At 39.8% G+C, this 21,346-nt stretch overlaps 1 protein-coding gene across 1 annotated transcript in view; it reads right to left on the bottom strand.

Annotated features, from left to right (window-relative positions):
* Positions 1-21,346, bottom strand: part of DNTT (DNA nucleotidylexotransferase) — a 165,257-nt gene that overhangs the window by 37,029 nt on the left and 106,882 nt on the right. The window contains 1 exon segment of the mRNA XM_048506221.1: positions 14,510-14,612. Coding sequence (XP_048362178.1) covers positions 14,510-14,612 — 103 coding nt within the window.

Raw genomic sequence — 21,346 nt, 5'->3', positions numbered from 1 at the left:
AGGCTGCAGCGTTTGGGACTCTTTAGTTTGGAGAGGAGATGTTTGAGGGGGGATATAAAATCATGCATGGGGTAGAAAATGTTGACAGAGAGAATTTTTTCTCTCTTTCTCACAATACTTAAACCAGGGGGCATACATTGAAAATGCTGGGGGGGGGGGAGAATTAGGACTAGTAAAAGGAAACATTTCTTCACGCAATGTGTGATTGGTGTTTGAATATGCTGCCACAGGAGGTGGTGATGACCACTATCCTGGATAGCTTTAAAAGGGGCGTGGACAGATTGATGGAGAAGTCAATCTTGATCCTCCTTGATCTGAGATTGCAAATGCCTTAGCAGACCAGGTGCTCGGGAGCAGCAGCATAAAGCCATTGCTTTCACATCCTGCATGTGAGCTCCCAAAGGCATCTGGTGGGCCTCTGCGAGTAGCAGAGTGCTGGACTAGATGGACTCTGGTCTGATCCAGCAGGCTCTTTCTTATGTTCTTACGAATCAGTGATCCCCTCCAAGACATGACCTTTAAAAAGCAGTAAGATGGACTTGACCTCCATAAATCTGTCTAACCCTTTTTTGAAGCTCTCTATGCCTGTACCCATCAACACATCCTTTGGGAGTGAATTCTTATTTAATTGTACATTGAGTAAAGCAGTATTTCCTTTTGTCCATCCTGAATTTACTGTTCATCAGCTTCATTGGATTCCTTTGAGTTCAAGTATTTCAGAGGGGAAGAGAGAAAATTGTCTCTGTTGTCTCTACACCAGGCATAATTTTATCAACTTCTGTCACATTTATTTATTTATTTATTTATTTATTTATTTATTTATTTATTTATTTATTTATTTACATTACATTTATATACCGCCCTCCCCCGAAGGGCTCAGGGCGGTGAACATGAACATACAAATAGAGAACAAAATAAAATCAACAAATCTCAAATCATCAAATAAATAATAGTAAATGGCTCTATAGTCTTTGAATCATTAAAACCCCATTAAAAGCAGCATATTAATATCAAATACAATAAATAATACAATAAGTTGCCTCTTTTCTAACCTGAAAAGTTTCCCCCAGGAGACAATCACTATACCTTTTTGAACAATTAAAGATCTTCTTAAACAAATTGTGGATGGTCTTTTGACATCCACTCTAAGGAAACCCAGCAAAAACAGAAAGGCCGTTTCCGCACCGGCGGAATATGGCGGCCTGGGGATGGCAAAAACGCCATCCCCAGGCCGCCATTCGCACAGGGGGCGCAGCTGCTTTGCAGCCGCACCGCCTCTGTGCCACCGGCCCGGCGCCGAGCCGGCGTTTTCAGAGTGCGCTGGGGAGCGCACTTTTCTGAAAACGCCAGCTGGAAGCCGCTGCCTTGCAAACAGCAGCGGCTTCCCGGCGCTTCCCCCCCCCCACTCCCTGCCTTCACTCACCTGCTCTCCGGCCCTCCGCCGCATCGCCGGGGCCTGGGGACACGCCTCCTGCTCTGCGACACGGAAGCAGGCACAATGCGCCGGAGGGCTGGAGAGCAGGTGAGTCGACGGAGCGACGGCGCCCAGCTGCAACGGCGCCCAGCTTCCTGGTCAGAAACGCCAACCCAAGCCCTTCCACCTCCATGCGGAAAGGGCCAATGAGTACATCTTGGTTTGACAGAGAGTGTCTGGAGCACAATAGTCAAATTCGCTCCTTATATTGGAACTTTAGGGCTTCTGGAGACTGGGATCTCCTTGTCCTACTAAATTGTAGGAACATCTTTTGCCAGTTAAGTAGGAAGAACCAAATGGAACGTGTCAACACTCAATGGGAACATCTCCACTCTGCAGTAACTTCCAACAACTCCAAGCTACTCTGGGTTGTCCTAAACAATTTTAATTGAAGCAAGCCTCCCACCCTTGCCTGTATTGCCTGATATTTGGCATGACTATTTTAGCAAACGTTTTAATGATGGTATTTTAAGCAACAGATCTTCTTCACCTATCCCTTTAGATTTGCCTAGTTGACCTCCTGTCTCAACTCAAGAAGTAGTTGAGCTGTTAGAGGACCTCAAAGGAATGAAAGCCCCTGGCCCTGATTTTATAAATCCAGAAATTCTGAAATTTCATACTGATTGATGGGCCCCTATCCTGGCCACTCTTTTTACCCAATAGTTCAGGTGTGCTCCCCAAGTCTTGGCTGTCTGCAACTGTGTTTCCCATTCATAAAAACAGAAGTAATTCAGATTCTGCCAACTTCCGCCCCATCAGCCTTTTCTCAGTGATAGGGAAGATTTATGCTAAATTGGTACTGAAGAAACTTCAGTAGTGGCTCTCCCATTCCTGTGAAGTGGGGGCTGAACAAATAGACTTTTGTAAAGGGAAATCTTCTTTGGACCATGCCTTGGTGCTATTACACCTAGCCAGTAAACACTCAATTAATGCAGATAAACTCTACGCTGCCTTTATTGATTTAAAGGCTCCCTTTGATTCTCTGGGCAAAACTGGATGCCCTCGACATTGATGCCAGACTCCTTTTCTTGATTAGGCAACTGCACACAAATACCAGTTGCCAGATCAAGTGCTCCCATGAAGGCCTTTTGACAGACAGTATTTCAATTTCCAAAGGGGTGAAACAGGGCCCTCACTGTTTTCAATCTTTTTTTAAGTGATTTCCCCTCTGTTCTCTCAGCAGCGAACAGCCATGCCCCAAAACTGGGAACATCCCATGTATTAATTCTGCTCTATGCAGATGATACCGTCCTTCTCTCTCAATCCAAAGTTTGTTTCAGACACTTAATGAGGCGCTGTGTGGACTACTATGAATCCAATAGACTGGCAATTAATTATGAAAAAACCAAGGCTTGGGTCTTCTCCAGACGCTTTAAGACGCTCACATGGGCAATAAATAGCACCCAAATTGAACAGGTTAAATGCTATAAGTACCTCAGCCTTTCATTCTCCTATAACCTTTCATGGGCAGCTAATAGGAAGGCCACCCTCCTAGCCACATCCAACAGTATTTCAGCATTATTATGCTTCTTCTACAGCTGTGGCCATTCCTTTATTCCTCATCAAATTTTTCAATGCCGAAGACTCCTCGAGATTACTTTACGGAGTCCCAATTTGGATTCAAGCTGTTAACAACTCTTTAAATTCCCTTCAATCCATATTTTTTCATAAGATAACTGGACTCCCAAATTGTGTGCCTTATGCAGCCCTTTGCCTTGAGTTAGGTCAAAACTCCTTGGAATCAGCCGCTTTGCTGGGGGCTTTTAGATTCTGGCTGCAAATTCATTTTTGCTCAGACTGTAATTTCTTGATCCACCGCCTGCTCTCCTGGTTTTCCATAATCAAAGAAAAAATGGCTTCTATTGGACTGTCAGTGGATTCACTCTGCCTTTTGTCGTATTCAGAAGCTTATACAAAATTAAAAGGTCAACTACTGGATAGAGAGTTCTCTACCCTAATCACTGCAGCCAAGAAAACTTGCTCCCCCCATATTTTTCTATTCCATTTGAACAGGGCCACTTGGCACACTACCTGTATTGTTTAATAAACCCTGTTCAAAGGAGAGCCATAATGCTCACCAGGTTTAATGTTATTCCTTCCGCCTTGTTACATGGCAGATTTAACAAGCTAGAAAAGTCTAAAAGATTGTGCCCATGTAATGTTGGCTCAGTTGAATCTCTGGCCCACCAATTATTACACTGTTTCAGATTTAAGAAAATCAGATCCAAGTACGTAAATCTTACTCCTTTACACTTACCCAATCTCCCCAATTTATTTAGATTACACTACTTGCTGGACTATATTGATCCTTTTCTCTGTATGATAGTGGCAGACATTCTCCTGGAAATTACTAAATGCCAGTAGACTTCCTTTCACTTAACATTTATTTCCTGTATTGTATATTTATGGGTTTTTTAATTAGTTCTTTACTATTGTTGTATTCTTGTTTACGCCAATAAAGGCTTGTTGATAACCTGAACAGTTCCATACTATTCAGCCCTTCCTCACAGGAAAGGTGTGCCTATCCCTTCATCATCTTGGCAGTGGTTCTGGGTATTAATTACTGAAATGTCATGAAACAGAAAAGTGGCTAAATAAGATTCTCAAAGGACAAAGGTACAGCTTTGGTCTGCCATGCATTCCTATATACCCCTAAACAACTGGTCAAAGCAAAACATAATGAAATTAGCAAACAAGTTACATAAACAAGAAAAAATATATTCTACCCCTAATTTGCTTGAATTAGAAGCCTATAGAATCCGCCTGATCTTATGCAGAATTTTGACTGGCATGCACTAAATTTTAATGTTGTTTAACCACAGAGGATGCAGCTTTTGCGATTTTTCATCATTGGTATAACATCATTCAGACATGACATTGATTTTAGAACATTCAACAACACTTTTGAAATGGAGAAGTCTATGAGCTCTCAAAGAATTTTGCAACCACAGGTTTAACTGAAGTTTTGATCTGAGTTCAACAGCTTAAAACCTATAGATTTTCAATAGAACTCAAAACATTGATTTGGGAGCCAAGGGCAAAACTTTTAAAATCAAAGTTATCCAAATGGGAAAATGCCATTGACTTTCAATGGATATTACTTTTGATACAATTGTTTGTACTTTCAATCACAGCAAGAAATGTTGCACACAGCAAAAAGATAGCCCCCAAACCCTGTACAACTGCAAGAAACAGAATGTCAAAACAATTCCATAATACTTCATTTTAACTTCTCTGTTAGTTATATTATGAATTTTTAAATTGTAGAAACCACCCCATTTTAACTGGGCCCCTCTCCTGTGAGATGCTGGTACCATATTCACTCTGGTTTTGAGTAGGTACTGGTCAGACCATGGTTCAGGCCAAATTTATAGTGCTGAAATCAATTCTTCCCTCAAATACTCAGAGCAAAACATTAAATCCAAGGCATGATCTCTGGCAGTGCCAACTTCATCTAAGTATGATGTTTGCAAAAGTAAGTGCACCAGCATTGGAAAACCGGGCCAATGTCAGCATACCTTAGGTGGTGCATATACCAGGGCCCAGGGCTTCTGGCAGGGTCCACTGCTATCAGCCCTGTCTACACAACTCCTTTTCCACCTGACTGCTTGCAAGAGCTTTACTACCTGTGCTCAGCACTGCTAAGGAAGAATGTGAGGACAGTAATGGTCAAAGCAGCAGCACTGCTAGGCATGCACACCTCCCAGTGCCTTTGAGGAAAGGGGATCCAGATAGCTGTGGGAGGAGTCATGAGCAGACAGAGGAGAAATGCTCAGGTAGACAAGAGTACATGGGTGGGGGCAGGAAGATTGGTGTATGGAAGGCCTTGGTGGCATGCATAGGAGGGGAGGGAATTGAGCACTGTCTGGCCAGACCCATCAAAATGTGGAACCAGCCCTGTTTGGAGGGAAAAGCTGTTTGGGCTATGTTTTGCTCCATGAACATCCCCATGCAACAATTCCTACATTACACTGTAAGAACACTCAGTGTGGCCATTCATAACAAGCTTTCCTTCCAGTAGAAAACTAATAATTAGGAGAATAAAATTTGAATGGGGGTAGTTACCCATCATTATTCGGAAATGACAGAATAGCTGCTTTCAACACAAATTCTGTGAGGTATATCCTCAAATTTCAGTGGCAATAGTTCACTCAAGTCTGCTGTATTCATAAGCCAGACTGAGTGCTTTAGATATGACTTTATTAACTATACGTGTTCCTCTTTCTTTAAGGTCTTCCCAGTTCGCTGGGAGGCCATTCCAATTACTATTCTGATGCTCTTAATTCCTGGAGGCTTGGATACCCTTACACCATTCTCTCATCTACACACAAAATATTACACCAATGCAGGCTACATACATTTATTATAAAGCATATCAATATATAGTAATGATTAGCCTACAGCGTTCCAGAACGCAGCCCACAAGGAAGTCATTTTAAAAGGCCCATGAAGCATGTTTAAACGCCTTGTTATAAAACATTATCCATTGACTGCAATGCAGCTTTTCTGTGTTATTGTTCCCCTTTTAAGTTGAGACGATAAAGTATTATTTTTTGCCTCTGTTCCTAGAGTCTCTTATTCCCAATGATGCCACTTCAAAGAGCATCATAGGGTTGACTTACCCCATTAGTTTTTCAACAGCTTTTAGGGAAGATTTGACAATGTTAAACTCTCAGTTGAAAAAAGAGGAATTCTTCCTAACTACCGAATTAGGGGAGGAGGTGGGTTTAGGCAGAGTTTATGAGTCAAATGCTGCAGAATCTTCCTTCCCAAAAAGCTGCTGAAAGAAAGTCAACATTGTGACCCCAGTGACATTCTTTGATGCATTTTTAAGCTTTGAAGCAGCTGTACGAAAGAAGGAGAGAAATGAATACAGAGGCAGGCTTACTGTCACAAGTATGAAAGTGCTTTCCATTTTTGTAGAAATCAAATATGCTTTTTAGAAAAAGTATAAAGAGTATAATTCTCCTCTTTGTTCTTTGTTTTTCTGTATTTTGATTTTGCTGGCAGCAGATATCATGATAGTCGGAAAAAGATTAGGAAAATGACACAGCACTGGGACAGCTCTGTATAGGAGGGCAATGGGGAGGATAAACTATGGAAAATGCAGGGGAGGAATATGAGGAAATGGCTAGGTTTCAAATTTCACCAAGTTCAGTTGCACATGATTTTTCCATTACATATGCAATCTTTGCAGATTCAAATATTTGTTTATGCATTTAAAGTATCATAGTGAGGAAATGTGCTAAATTCTCATTCGTTCAGTGTTTGTGCATTTCTAGTATCTTTGAAGACTGATTCCAATGAGGCTTTGAGGCCTATACATCCCTTGATGGGCTAAGACCCTTGATAGCTCATCCTCCCCATCCCCACATGCCAAAAATATATTTTTGTAAGTCCCCTAGTCATCTAACAGTGGCACATAGAGGTTCAGTGACTGCTTCACAGTTGAATGAATGGGTGCACTGGGGACTTGTTAGAACCTTGACATCCTTCAAAAGCATTGCAAGTTCTTACTAGCAGGAATGGCTTTTGGGTGGCTGATACCAATTTAGAGGATAAAGTGACTGACTTCTTTTTAATGGGTGTTTTCTAAATGCTCCAGGCTTTTCAGTGTTACCCACTTTGAACTTGAAGGGTGGAAGGTAAATAAATGACAACTATGTTCCTGAGTAAACTCTCTCTGTTGCCAGTACAGGAAAGAATATATTTTATACAATAATTCTATTACTACGAAGTATTTCCCCCATCCACACCCACCATCTCAAACCTCTAACTTTATTAAGGGGTATAGAAAGAAGCCACTGTGCAGCTTCTTCCAGGAAATGGAGAGCCACATCAAAAATAACCTTTAGAGAATTTAAACTGATGAAATCGAACACGGCTGTGCAGAGACCTTCAAACTCCTCCTACCTTATAACTCAGCAGGCCTAACTAAAGCAGCCTACCTTAATCAAAATCAATAATGAATCTCGACAGCTGCAAAACAGAAGAGAACTTTAGCATGTAACAAAACCTAAGAAACAAACTTCAAAAGCTTGTCTTGGAATAAAGAAACAGAGAGTGCCCAACAGAGAGCACAGTTGAGTAATCCAATAAGAACCATTGAAATGGCTGGAGTCTCAGGTGAAACAGGAAGTAAGTATTTGAATGGTGGCATGTCTCTGTTAGGAAATGGAAGGGCTGCTTTGAGTGATGTGCTCAGAAGTTACAAAACAGACCTGCAAGCAAAATTAGCACAAACTCTGGAACCATTAGAGGTTTAAATTAGGAAATGTAAAGATAAAGGTGACTGCAATAGTGATCATTTCAGCTATTGAGACAACTGACATTCAACCTCAGAGGCATGGTAAGTCTCAGAAAAGTAGATGTAGACTTAAGAACCAAGTTGAAGTTTGACTCCTCAAAGAAACAAGGCAATCTTCCCTTAAAGGGATGCCAGAGGAAACTGAAAATGAAGGTTTGTTGATATTCATTAACTCCCAGTTAGGAGAAATAACAGACATAAAGGAAATCCAACCCATAATGCATACAGAGTTCTTAAAAGATATGAAGTCCCATCAGATATGAAGTCCCATACATGTGACAAAATAGTAAAATTTATGGGCACTCCATTGAGAAATGCAGTGTTACAAGAGGCAAAAACAGAATGTTTTCAATATTGAAATGCTGAGGCTATTTTCTTGGAATATCCATGCTCTTTATTTTCTTGGAATATCCATGCTTTCTTGGAATATCCATGCTCTTTATTTTCTTGGAATATCCATGCTTTCTTGGAATATCCGTGCTCTTTATTTTCTTGGAATATCCATGCTTTCTTGGAATATCCGTGCTCTTTATTTTCTTGGAATATCCATGATTTCTTGGAATATCCATGCTCTTTATTTTCTTGGAATATCCATGCTCTTTATTTTCTTGGAATATCCATGCTTTCGTGGAATATCCATGCTCTTTATTTTCTTGGAATATCCATGCTTTCGTGGAATAGTCATCCTCTTTATCCATGCTTCCAACAATTATGAGAACTTAAAACTTTGACCGTCTGAATTAAAAAATTCAAATTTTGCTATGGAGCTTCTTTTCAAATTAGTGTTGGCTACTATCCTTAATACTACTATAGCTACTATCCTTAATGAAGGTCTGATACTTTAGAAGGAACTTGGTTTGCATCCTAAAGAATACAAAGAATCCAGAAAGCTCATAGGGTTGGATCCAATCAAGTTTTCCACTGCTCAGAAGGGAAAAGATGGTCTCCTCTGGTCACCAAAAAAATGATGGGCTTACCTCACAGCTGTGTGCTTTGCAGTGGGTTTTTCCCTTTTTTAAAATGGCCTTGTCTCACTCACCGATCCACCATTTGGCTTGCCCCCTCCCCACTTCCTTGTTCTGTCTTATTGAGATGAACCACTGCTGTTTGGGCATGGCAAGTAGGGAGGAGTGAGCAAACCCAAAAGAAGCAAAACTGCATGTTGCTTCCCCTTGCTTTCCCTAAAAGTCACACTTTAAAAATCTTGGAAACCACAGAAAGAGTGTAACCTAAGAGCACAGTGAGTTATGAAGTGGGGGGAACATGTGCATAACTGAGGATCCAACAAGGAGGGAATGTACACTGAATGCAAAGGAGACCACGTGTGTAATCAGCCTATGTGTGACATCATGTGTTCTGCAAAGATAAATCTATGAGGGTGGGGAAAATGGGTGAGACTGAACAAAAATTGGCTGGATTGAAGTCTTAGCTTGGCTTCCCCAAAGCATTTATGAAGATGCTCCTCAGAACAGGGGACAGTTTAGACTGCAGAGATAAAGAAGGGAGTCAAAAGTTGTACCCCATAGATACAAATCCTTCCATCCACAAAAACATTCATGTGGATTCAAGACCATGCTTATTTTGAATGAATTGAGAGGATGGGAGACAAAGGGTGGGAGATAAATCTTTCAATAAATAATTATTGGGAGATAAATCTTTCAATAAATAATTATCTATAGGAGAAGAATAAAAAATGACAGCAAAACTATTATCTTTATAGCCATTATTTTAGGAGGTTGGTGTTTTAAAATATATATCTCACTGATGTCTGGTATTTTTGATGGAATTTTGTAAGATCTGGTTTGGTTTTCTATTCTAAGGATCGCCCCACATATCTATATATTTGTACATTTGTTTATCTCTAAAATGTATGGCTGTCTTTACTATAAACAAGCTGTTTATTAAAGTTATAGAAATCATTTATTAGACCTTTCTACTTAAGACAGTTTTCAATATAAACATAAGACAGTTTTCAATGTAAATAAACAATAATTATAAAAATACACAAAATACTACAATTTGAAGTCTCAATTAGAACTGCCAATAAACCAAATTATTCCAACACAGTTCTTGATAAAACTGTCTTCAATTGTCTCCTCAAGATTGAAAGTGAGTTGGCCAGGCACACCTTTCTGGGGATTTGGTTCATAATTATGGAGCTGCCCATAAAAAGGTCCTCTCTCATGTGTCCTCCAGATGAGCTTCTTTGATTGGAGGGACTGTCAGAAATGCCTCTCTTTAATTCCCAGGTAAGTAAGAATGTATGGAGAGGATAGCCCTTCAAATACCCTGGACCCGAGCCCTGTAAGACTTTAAAGATCAAAACCAACACTTTCAATTTGACTCAGGAGAGGATTATTAGTCAGTATAATTGCTGTAGTATCAGGGTCACATGTTTCCAGCATTCTTCATTAGCTTCAGCTTCCAAACACTCTTCAAGGTTAGCTCCAAGTTGAGTGGATTGCAATAGTTCAGTCTAGATATAACTATGGCTTGGATCAATGTGGGGATATCAGACTGAACCAAGGACAGGCACAGCTGATGCACCAGCCAAAGGTGGGCAAAGGGACACCAACCCACCATAGCTACCTTGGCTTTCTACACCGACTGCTGTGTCAAACAGCACTCCAAAGCGAAGACAGTTACAGTCAGCTCAGTAAAATAGTATCAAAGTCTGATGAGAGATCCAGCAGAACTAGCAAGATGACAATCTATCTAATTCTCCATAGAGGTCATCAGCTGAGGCAGCCAAAGCAGTCTCTGTTCCAAATCCCAGCCTGAAGCCAGACTGAAATGGCTACATAATCTAATAACATAATGTCAGATTAATATTGTACAATTAAGTATAATTATATTAAATGAATTATACAGCTAATTTAAAGGATATTGAATGAATTTCAGCACTATCATATCCTCCTCAGTTATGCAAGCAACGAATTTACTGTAAGCAGCAGCAAATATTGAATATCCTGGAACAAAATCCCTACTTAAAATCATAGACAGAACCACATGGCCACGTTAAGCAATTTTGCATTAGACTTGCTATGGCAAGAGCACTTAAGCAGTAAATTTGCAAAGGACTGGGAATCAAGAAAAACAATGTTTCAGACAGTGCAAGTAAAATAGCCCAATGTGGTACTTTACAAAAAAAACTAGTAAGAAACCTTATGAACAATTATTAATGGTAGGCTGGTTTGGGCCTCGGTATCTTCATCCTAAACCTGACCTGCTTGCACCTCTATGCACACCATAACCCAACAGAAGTAATATGGCATCTGTCTAGAGAGGGAAGAAGATGCAGGTTAGATTACAATCTATTGCTACAAAAAGAAGTAGTTAAAATGTAAAGAAGATTTGGAAGAATTTTGAAAAACCAACAGAACTGAAGGAATGTCAAACACAGTGATCTGGCAAATAAGCAAAGCGTATATGAGAGGAAAGTTAATGGCAATTGCTGCAAAAGAAAGAAAAGTTAAGCTGGAAAGAATAAATAAAATACTAGAAAGATTGAAGATTTTGGATAAACAACAAGACTATCAACAAAATAAATTACAGTGTTACAGAATCAACTGGATTTATTTGAAATGAAAGAAATGCAAAAGAAACTAAAGTAATGCATAATAAATTTTTAAAAATTGAAGCAAAACAATGTTGAACATGTAAATAAGCCAAGAACATTTCTAGCACATTGTTTGAGGAAAGAAATTGAAAAAAGAACAATTACCAGTGTTAAGAACAGCAAAACAGAAAAGGAGATACAAGAACAGTACATTTCTTTTTTTCAGAGCTATATAGAAAAAGGGCAGAGAAGGTGACTCTAAAAGAATTAGAGGCTTATAAATAGATAAAGAAGAATTAAAGATGAAAAGTTATGCTGAAGATGTGGCGATAACAATAAGTAACCTTACAACTATCAATAAAATATCTGATGGATCAAATAGAGCAGTTTGGTCATTTTCAGGATATAAAGTTAACACACTGAAAACAAAGATTATTACTCTTTTTTATCTAAACAAGAAGAAATAGATATTGAAAAAAGTTACCAGATGTAATGTTTTATTTCATAAGGTTAAATATCTGGGTATCAATCTGAATGGATAAAATGATGCCTTATATAAAGATAATTATGCAGTAATGTGGAAAAAAACAAGACTTACAAAGATGGTCCAAACTGAAATTTCCATTGCTAGGAAAAATAGCCAGTGGATTTTTTTATTTCAAATGTAACCAGTGTATATACAGAAAAAAAACTTTGAATGAATGGTAAAGTCAGATTAATAAATTTATATGGAATAACAAAAAAGAATAAAAATTTAAGGTGTTACAAGATGGAAGAAAAGAGGCGGCTTAGCTGTGCCCAATATTAAATTATACTGCCGAGCTGCGGGACTGGATTTCAAATTGAATTAAGAACCCAAATCAAAGAGCTGTAAGATTAGAAACAGCAGACTTGAAAGCAAGGATACATAATTACTTATGGAGCAAAAAATCAAACAGAAGAAAGATTTGATCAGAAAAGATACCCATGTAATAAGGAGAGGCCTTTGGGGATTTTGGACTAAAACATACACAAGATTAAGTTCTTCTGTCTCACATTTAAAATCTTCCATGGAAGCTTACTATGACAGAGAGACAACAAAGAATACATTTTACAAAGAAATGATCAATCTGCAAGGAAAAATTAAGTCATGGCAAGAGATAAAAGATTGAAGGAAATAAATGCAATGGCTGATATACTTTCAACTGGTCTCAACACTCAGAAGAGATAAAAACAGAGAGAAATATCAAGGGATACGACAGCGTTCGAAAAAGAGATCACATCACAAAAGAAACACCTGTTGGGAAGAATACATAAAATTCTGCTTAAGTATGGAACTGAAGTGGAGCAAGTAAAAGACTGTGTGGTAAAATGGATGCAGAACTTTCAAGAAGAGACACCATAGGAGTTGTTATGGGCCAAAAATAATAAATTTACAACTTGCCAGATGTTAAGAGAGAACTGGTATAAAACGTTTCATAGATGGTATGTCACCCCAAAAGACATTGTGAAGATGAGTAAAAACTCTAAAGGGCTCTGTTGCCCAACAGTCTAAACTTGAGTTTGATGAAAAGTGGGAATTGTATTTTTTGTATGTTGCTGAATTAATTGTTAAAAAAATGTATTAATGGGGATTAAAAACAGAATAAGAAAAGATAATTGAATGTGTTAGTAGCCAAAACTATAAGTAATTTTCAGTGTTTATTCAAAATATACAGGTTGGTATTATTAGTGTAGAAGAATCTTAGATGAAATAAGAAAAACAGAAGGAACTCTCTCACTTAAATGTATATCATAATTACATTTTGTTGAAAATTAAGATTTATTTTATCTATTATACTTTTTGAATATTACTTATGTGTTTTTAATTGGTTTGATGTCCTTTGTTCTTTTACTGTGTATATTTTCTGTGTTTTTTGTTTTCTGTGTATATTTTTATATTGATAAAATTAATTTAAAACATGTACTTAAAAAAGGGTTGACAGTACCGACTTTGGCCCATTCCACACAGGCCGGTGAAGCCCACTGGTATAAATGATACTGGTGGAGCCCTGGGACTGTTTGCACACATGCCGCCCTGGAGCCACTGAAGCTTGTGGAGGTGCCTTCGCATGGAGGGGCCTCCATTTCATTGTGAAACTTACCTTCTCATCACTGCACAGCTCTGCAGGGATGAGGGGACACACCCTCGTGGACATGGCAATGCCTCAGGGGTTGGAGGGCAGGAAGCAATTTATTTCCTTCAGAGCTGTGCAGGGAAGAGAAAGAAAGTGTGGAAAAAATGGACGTGCCTAAAAGTGCCGCCCTCGACCTGGTGCTGATCACTCGGCACTGGTTGCATAACGCTGTTTTTAAAAAAAACTTGCTCATTGAGCGAGTTTTGAAAACAGCATTTCCCCGCCGGTTGCGGGGGGAAAGTACAGTGCAGCCTTGTTTTGGAGGCAGCAGCCGTGCAAACAGCATCCCAGGAACAGTGTTTTTACCATGTCTGGGGGGCTGTTTTTGGCCTGTGCGGAATGGGCCTTTGATAGACCAATGGTTTGATTCTTTTCAGAGTAGCTTCATGTAAGCAGGCAGTTTCAGAAAATTACCACAATATGCACATTGTAAGATGGGAACTTTTAAAACATACATTAGTTAAAAAAAATGTCTTGACAGCATCATTCATATCTTGTTGATCCCATCTCCTTCAAATAGCACTCTTGTTTCATTCCTACAGAGTGATTTCCTTCCTTATATTTTCAGTGACTTATCCTTGTAACTTCACTCATATATTGACCTATATATTGCTGATTTATAGATTACAAGCAGTATCTCTGCTCTTCATTCAGTTACCTGGGGTATTTTAATGAAGCATCAGCATAGTGTTACACAGTTGGAGTTTGCTTAGAAAATACATTTCAGTGGGAATGACCATGTATCAGCTTGAAGAGGACAGTTTTCCCTGGTTATTCTGGTAAGCAAGAGAACTATTAAGTGTCTGTTTCCGGGAATAGCAAGAGAAGCAAATTGCAATTACCACTATTTTATTCTATTTAGCACCCTTCACATATTAACTAAGACACTATGAGATTGAAATCTACTTCTGAGGTGTTGATTGGAACAGATAAAGCATTCCATATCTACATACATTCATCAACTTGCATTCTGAGCCTGCTGAACAAAGTGATTTTAAGACAATTTGTCCAACCTGCTTTTTCCAAACGTCAATCACTTGGTGTAACAGTTTGTCTTCCTGCCTTGCTTCCGGAATGGTAATCAAAAAGTCTACATCATGTCCCATCTTCTTTCCCCTGTCAATAACAAAGGCAAAATTAAAACATACAACTTCTACTGAGACTCTCAAGTTCTACTTTCAAAGAGATTTTTACCCCACATTATAAAAAAGGCTTGCAGAATAAAATGATAGCAGTGCTTTTTAAAACATAATCAAAATGAAATCTTCTATTTCTTTCATGAGGTCTGTCGCTGTTCTTTGTTAAGCAATAATTTAAAGTGCTTGATGTATTTCATATCTTATTCAAACTAGATACCGCAGATCTTCTGGGTAAATTGTGGTATTGCCTTTTTTTGTTTTATTTAATCCTAGAAAAGAAGGCATTAGTCTTCTGTAAAGAAAATCACAGTTGAGATACAGATCTAGACGGGTTTTATTAATACAAGGCAGTAATTTCTGATAAGCTTAGCAGCCTTGTCACCGTCTAATGTTCAGGTTTAAATTTTGATGGACATTTTAATTACAAAAAAGAAAGAATGTCTGGGTACAGGTAATTTATTCTCTTTTCTATAAACATGAAATGCTAGCAATTCAAATGTTTCTTTCACTAGGAACAATGAAGGCCTTTTCTGTTTTGGCTTTAACAATGGCTTTCAATGGAGCCCCTCCAAAGGATTGAAAATTCTAAGCACATTTATTTGTATTTCAGTAGCCAGGAAACGATCTCTTCGGAAAAGAGAATAAAAATGAATTATGGCACATGGTCATATAGGGAATAACAAAGCTCTTCCTTTCTTCATAGGTATGAATCAAGCTACAGGGGCCCTTCTTTCTATCCCTACCATTCAAAGCCTGGTCAGGATTGGTCAATCTCAGTTCAAAACTGTGGTTGTGAAGGCTGTGAGACTGCTAAACAGAGTTACTTGGAAAAGTGAGTTAGTACATCACAGGATCAGAAAAGCAGTTAGGAATGTAATCAATGCCCCATGTATGGAAAACCCCATTTCCCAAACCCTTTTCATGGGTTACTCTTCTGGTGCTGTGATAAAAAGTACCAGGAATCAGTGCTACAAACAATCATTCTGGTAACACACAACCACAATTTTGTCTCAAAGTGGCAACATGCCTATTTTCAGCCTAAGCATACCACTTCATAGAATTGCAGTGCCAGAAATGTTATTTTATTTTATTTATTCATTTTATTTGCTTCATTTATACATCACATCATAGGCGGAGCTGCAACGGGATGGGGAGGGTGCCGTGCCCCAGGCGCGCACCATTGGGGTCACGTGGGGGCCGAAAATCAACCCCATGCTCTTCCTCCATGCCCCCATCTTAGTATGAGTTTGCTGCTGAGAGTTTGTTTCTACCTTAGAAAAACACCTTGCTGGGAACTACACTTCCCAGGAGACCTTGCAAGCCCCACAGGAGTTTGGCCTCGCTGCAGGAGTTCAGGCTTGCAAGGTCTCCTGAAAAGTATAGTTAGTCTTAGTACAGTATAGTCTTAGCAGCAAACTCATTAATTACTAGGACATCTAAGATACTAAGGTAAGTGGAGGGTGTGGGGGCGCCATTTTACCCTGGGAGCCATTTCACCCCCCTTCTGGAGGATGGCAACCCTAGGCCTGGCAGCAACCTCTAGGTCACTTGATACTGCCAGAGTTGCATGATTCTTGACTGGCTTGCTAATGTTCAACAGCATCCATCTTATGAAAACCAATGTGGTGGAGCAGTTACAGCTTCAGAGCAGGGTCTGCGACACCCAGGTTCAACTCCTCATTTTGCTGAGGAAGCTCCCTGGGTGATTTTGAACCAGTCACATACTTTCAAGCTAACCTACTTCACAGGGTTGTAGTGCTGATAAAAAAGAGGACAGGCGACGATTGATTGATTGATTGATTGATTGATTGATTGATTGATTGATTGATTGGTTTTGTATACCGCCCTACCCCCGGAGGGCTCTGGGCGGTGCACAACATAATTTCCTCATGCAGCATATACAACAAAACCCCATTAAAATAGATTAAATTAGATTAAAACACAGCAGTAATTAACAAAGATGGCGTCAGCGATAAACCCCAATTAAAACCCTCCCAGAAAGAGGGGGGAAACAAAGTGGGTCCCCTAGATGGCAAAGGAACTCCATAGTAGTTTTATAGTAGTTTTCCAAGGCAGAGATTGGGGAGGGGGTGACGAGAGGAGATAGAAAACTTAAGACAGAGGGACATATAAAAGTAAGTTGGAAGTTGGGTGGGAAGGAGATAGGGTTGCTGACAATTTGAGAAATTTCTGGAGATCTGAGGGGCGCCACCTGGAGAAGGTGGGGTTTAGGAGAGGAGGGACCTCAGGGAGACATAATGCCATATACTCCACCCTCTACAGAAGCCATTTCCTCAGAGGAACTAGGGTTGCTGATTTGTAGACAAGCTCTGGAGATCATCCAGAATTACAGGCAGACAGTAAATCTTGCTTCTTTAAAATAAATGGACAATAAATCTTGCTTCAAAAATTAAACATTGTTTTGGTTAACTGTCATCAAACACAGCAGAGGGCAAGTATATAAACAGGGAGACCCACATTATACTCTGTTCAGGATAAAGATGAGAGCTTCTTCTTGGAACTTCTTTTTAGCTGAATGCTCCACTGTGGTCCTAGTGCTTATCTTGTTTAATGTCTTTCACTTTAATTAAATGACTTTCACTGACCTTGTGTATGTGAAAGGATCTTTTCCATAAAGAAGTGGTTTAAATTTTTGGCAAGTGATCTGAAATCTCTTGAGGTTTGTTTTTTCTTCTTGCAAGCAGCGGCTGTTCTTGCCGGCCTCCAGAGTAGCCGAGGAAACGGGAGCCACCCAAAGCAGCAGCGGCTCTTCTTACCAAGGCCCGAAATGGAACAATAGAACAGCATTACCCTTCAGATAATAATTTCAGGGCTGAATTTGAAACTCTCGCTTCTGCCATTTTTACAAAGAATCTTCCTCCTGCTGCTCCATCAGTCACTTTATATAGAAAGGGGAGTGTCTCCAAGTGAAAATAGGGAAGTTTGCACTAACACTTGTTTATGACAATAAAAATGTTCTTAAAACAAAATTCCAGATAATATTTTTAAGGAAAACTGCACATAGAAATGGCTCTTTAATCCATATGTAGATTCGACACTATTTTCTCCGGCGGAAGCAGTCTCCTCTCACATCCTGTGCATTACACAGGATTGCACTCTCATCTTTATCCTGAATAGGGTATAGTTCCAGGCCCACACAAGTTCTATCAGCTGTAGTGAACAGATAGGGCTCAAATCCTGCTATGCGAACCTTGGCAGCTGGGTATGTATATTCAACAAGCTCACCAAACAGGTGCTGTACCCTTGGGCTTTCGCTTGGCTATGGGTGTCAGTCACTATGAATAAGCTTGATATGATCAGCTCTCTACAGCCAGGTACATGTTCACCTATTCTGTTTCATAATGGTGCTGGCTGCAAGAATTTTATCACAGGATTTCTCTTGCCTTTTAGTACATTCATCTCACTTTGAAGCCACTCAAGTTTAGTTCAGGTAACATTTTCAATAGAGAGAAACAGCCAACAAATATGAAGTTATAACTCTAGCTTGTCAGGAAAACATTCTATGTGCTTGTCATCTCCCAAGTGCTTTTTGAGAAAAAAAACATCTCTTGAAATCTCAATTTTTAAAAAATGAGACCAGACATGTTTACCTGGAAATCAGGAGCAGAAATAGTAGATGGTTCAGTCCAGACAGTATTCCTCTAAAAATAATATGAAGATACAAATATAGTTGTGACAGCCCTAGAACAGACATTTTGTGGCACACTGGAGAAAGCTGCTAGTCCAAATTGACAGTAATGAGTTATGTTAGAAGAATTGTCCATTTACCTTAGCAAACGGATTCTTGTACATTTATAATGCTCTGAGGTTATACTATAGTCATTTTGCTCATCTTACTTCATTTCAGTATTTTACAACCTGTTATTGTATCCCGAACAAGCCTTCCCCAACTACGCCAACCACCCCAGCTCTGAACAAGCCCTCCCTCCCTGCCTCCCCCCACCCACAGCAACCACATCAGCCCTGAACAAGATCTCCCCACCTTTCCCATCCACCCACGGCAACCACCCTGGCCCCAAACAAACCCTCCCTGCCTCCCCTCCCAGCAACTACCACTACCCATCACCCCACCTGGCCTCCCCCATTCCCCAAAGACAAGGCAGACTGGCAGGGCAGCAGCACATGGCCCCCATTTGCCCTGCTGAGCCTGTCGCCAGTCTTTCCATCCCTCGGCCTGCCCTCTCCCACCCCACAAAGACAAGCTGGGAAAGCCCAGTCCCCTACTTGCCCTCACCCCTCGCCCTACAGCAGGCTTTACTGTTAGTCCCTTACTAATATATAACAATAATACTGGCCAACTTTAAAGGTAAAGGTGGTTCCCTGTGCAAGCACCAGGTCATCACTGACCCATGTGTTGGTATCACATCATGACGTTTACTAGGCAAACTGTATATTGTGTGGTTTGCCATCGCCTGCTCCAGTCATCTAGATTTTACCCCCAGCAAACTGGGTTTTAATTTTCCCAATCTCAGAAGGATGGAAGGCTGAGTCAGCCTTGAGGCAGCTACCTAAAACTGACTTCTGTCAGAATCGAATTCAAGTCATGAACAGAATTTTGACTCAAATACTGCCGCTTACCTTTCTGCGCCATTGGAGTCTATGCAGCTTACCTTATAAGACATTGGCCCATTCTGCACAGCATAAATAAAACATTTTCAGGAAGGAGGGGAAAGCCTTTTGGGGTGGAGTTCCAGTCAGATTTTCCCTCAGAAGTTTGAAAAATGTTTTATTTGTGCTCAAAACAGGTTATTCTGACAATGCTAAACTAGCACATTTTTCCTGAAGCAGTTTTTAAAATGTTTCCTGCTTGATGGGTAGAGAGCACGAAACATTTTATTTTTCCTGCCCTAATGTAAAGTGCTCACTTTTGCTTTCTCAGCCACTCACTCTTGCCATTTTTGATGCTTCAGTTTGATTCTCTGTGCCACCCTCCATTCCCTGATTCTTCCCTTTTCCCCTTTTTTTATTTTTGGTGAGGTATCTTAGAAGCTTGGAAGGCTTGATATGAGAATCCATGCCAATTCCCATATCGAATTATTGAAGCTTTGAAGATACTTCTCTGAAAATTTTCTTAAAAGGGGAAAACAACAGGTTGTCATAACTGGCAGGCACAACTGAGTTCATTCATGATCTTCAATAACTGAAATGACACCCGGCTGCAATGCCAGTGTAACCCCCATGCTCAGAATGGGTTGACCCGGTAAGGGGTGGAGACTCAAAGCAGCAAGAGGCTGCAGCAGACCTCATTTAGTTGGAGGAGACAAGGCTACCAGACTCGGACCTTGATTTCAATAAGCCCTTAACACCTTGTTAAGGGTTTTTGTGGTTGTAATGGAGAGTTCTCCTGGAAACCTTCACCATGTTGAATCCTGTTCATCAAGCCCTCGGAGTCTTCAGGAGCCAACCCACTTGGAAAGAAGAATTCGACTTGGCAGTATCAGTAGGCTGTAACTAGAAAGACTTGAAAATGCAACCTGAACAAGACCTTGAAGTGTGATGTTAAATGTTGATGTTATATGTTATATGTTAAGAAAGTAAACCATTTTGTTTTTTAAATTTGTTGTTGCAAACTCATTCCATGTTCTGCCCCACAGAACCCACAGGTAGAGGTTACACCAGCAGAGGAGAAAAAATCAGAAATGGTGGGTGACATGGAGAATCAAACTGAAGTGGCAGAAAATGGCAGTCAAAAGAATCGTTTCCCCCTGAAATGCTGAATTTTTCCATGCTATACTAGCAAAAAAGGCCAAAACTGTTCTTTTTAAAACATTTCCCAAATGTTTTAAATGGTTTGTGCAGAAAGGGCCATTTATAAGGATTCCTAAAATAATGGATATGTGTACTTCGAGCAGTTGAAATGCCACTGTATAAACACTACAAATTTTAAACGTGTGTAAATCTGTGGGAGAGGAAGTACTATCATCAGATCTTTTTCTTGTAGCATTATTACAACAGTATCACCTAAGAAAAAATCCAGACTAATCTGTTTTGAATCAGAATACTATATTCTGCCACTAGCGTATTCTGCTGAAGTTCTGAGGAACTGTTTTTTCCTCCAGCGACTACAAAGAGTTCACTAATGGAAAAACGTGGACACTCTTTTCACAGAGCGTGACAATCTGTCAAAACCTTGCAAACCATTTGGCAATTTTTATGCTCATATAGAGTTCAAGTGCTTACAGAGGGGAAGACTGGGCTTCCATTTCTGCTCTTGCCTCCAGGTAAACTATCAGTTTGTTGTAACCCTGCAACCCCTTGAAGTGTAAGAAAAGAAACTAACAGCAAATCACATGCCTGCAAGATTAAATGCTTGCATTAACCAGATATGTGACCAGAAAACAGAAACGGAAAGTAAAGTTAAAGACAGTATCTCCAAACTAAATTCCCAGTCCTTTCAAAAGTTTGTCAGAACCAACATACTTCGAGCCCTAAATGTGTCCACTGAAGGCATCAAGCCCTCTCTATGGATGACAGAAATCTCCTGGAAGTGTGGCCATTCCTTTCAGTGAGATTTACACCAGCTTAGGCACTCAAAGCCTGTTCTGATTTCCTGGCCAGAGACCCGAATACATATTTTGTAACCATTTTTCCCCATTGTATTCTAATGCTGCTTCTTATTCATTATTTATAGCTTGCAATTCCCAAATGTTGAACCTTTTGATGTGCAACTACTATAAATATTCAATACTA

Source organism: Sphaerodactylus townsendi, linkage group LG08 (assembly GCF_021028975.2).
Source record: "Sphaerodactylus townsendi isolate TG3544 linkage group LG08, MPM_Stown_v2.3, whole genome shotgun sequence".
Lineage (NCBI taxonomy): Eukaryota > Metazoa > Chordata > Lepidosauria > Squamata > Sphaerodactylidae > Sphaerodactylus > Sphaerodactylus townsendi.
Note: the sequence above shows the minus strand (reverse complement) of the source record. Positions and strands in the feature narration are given on the sequence as shown.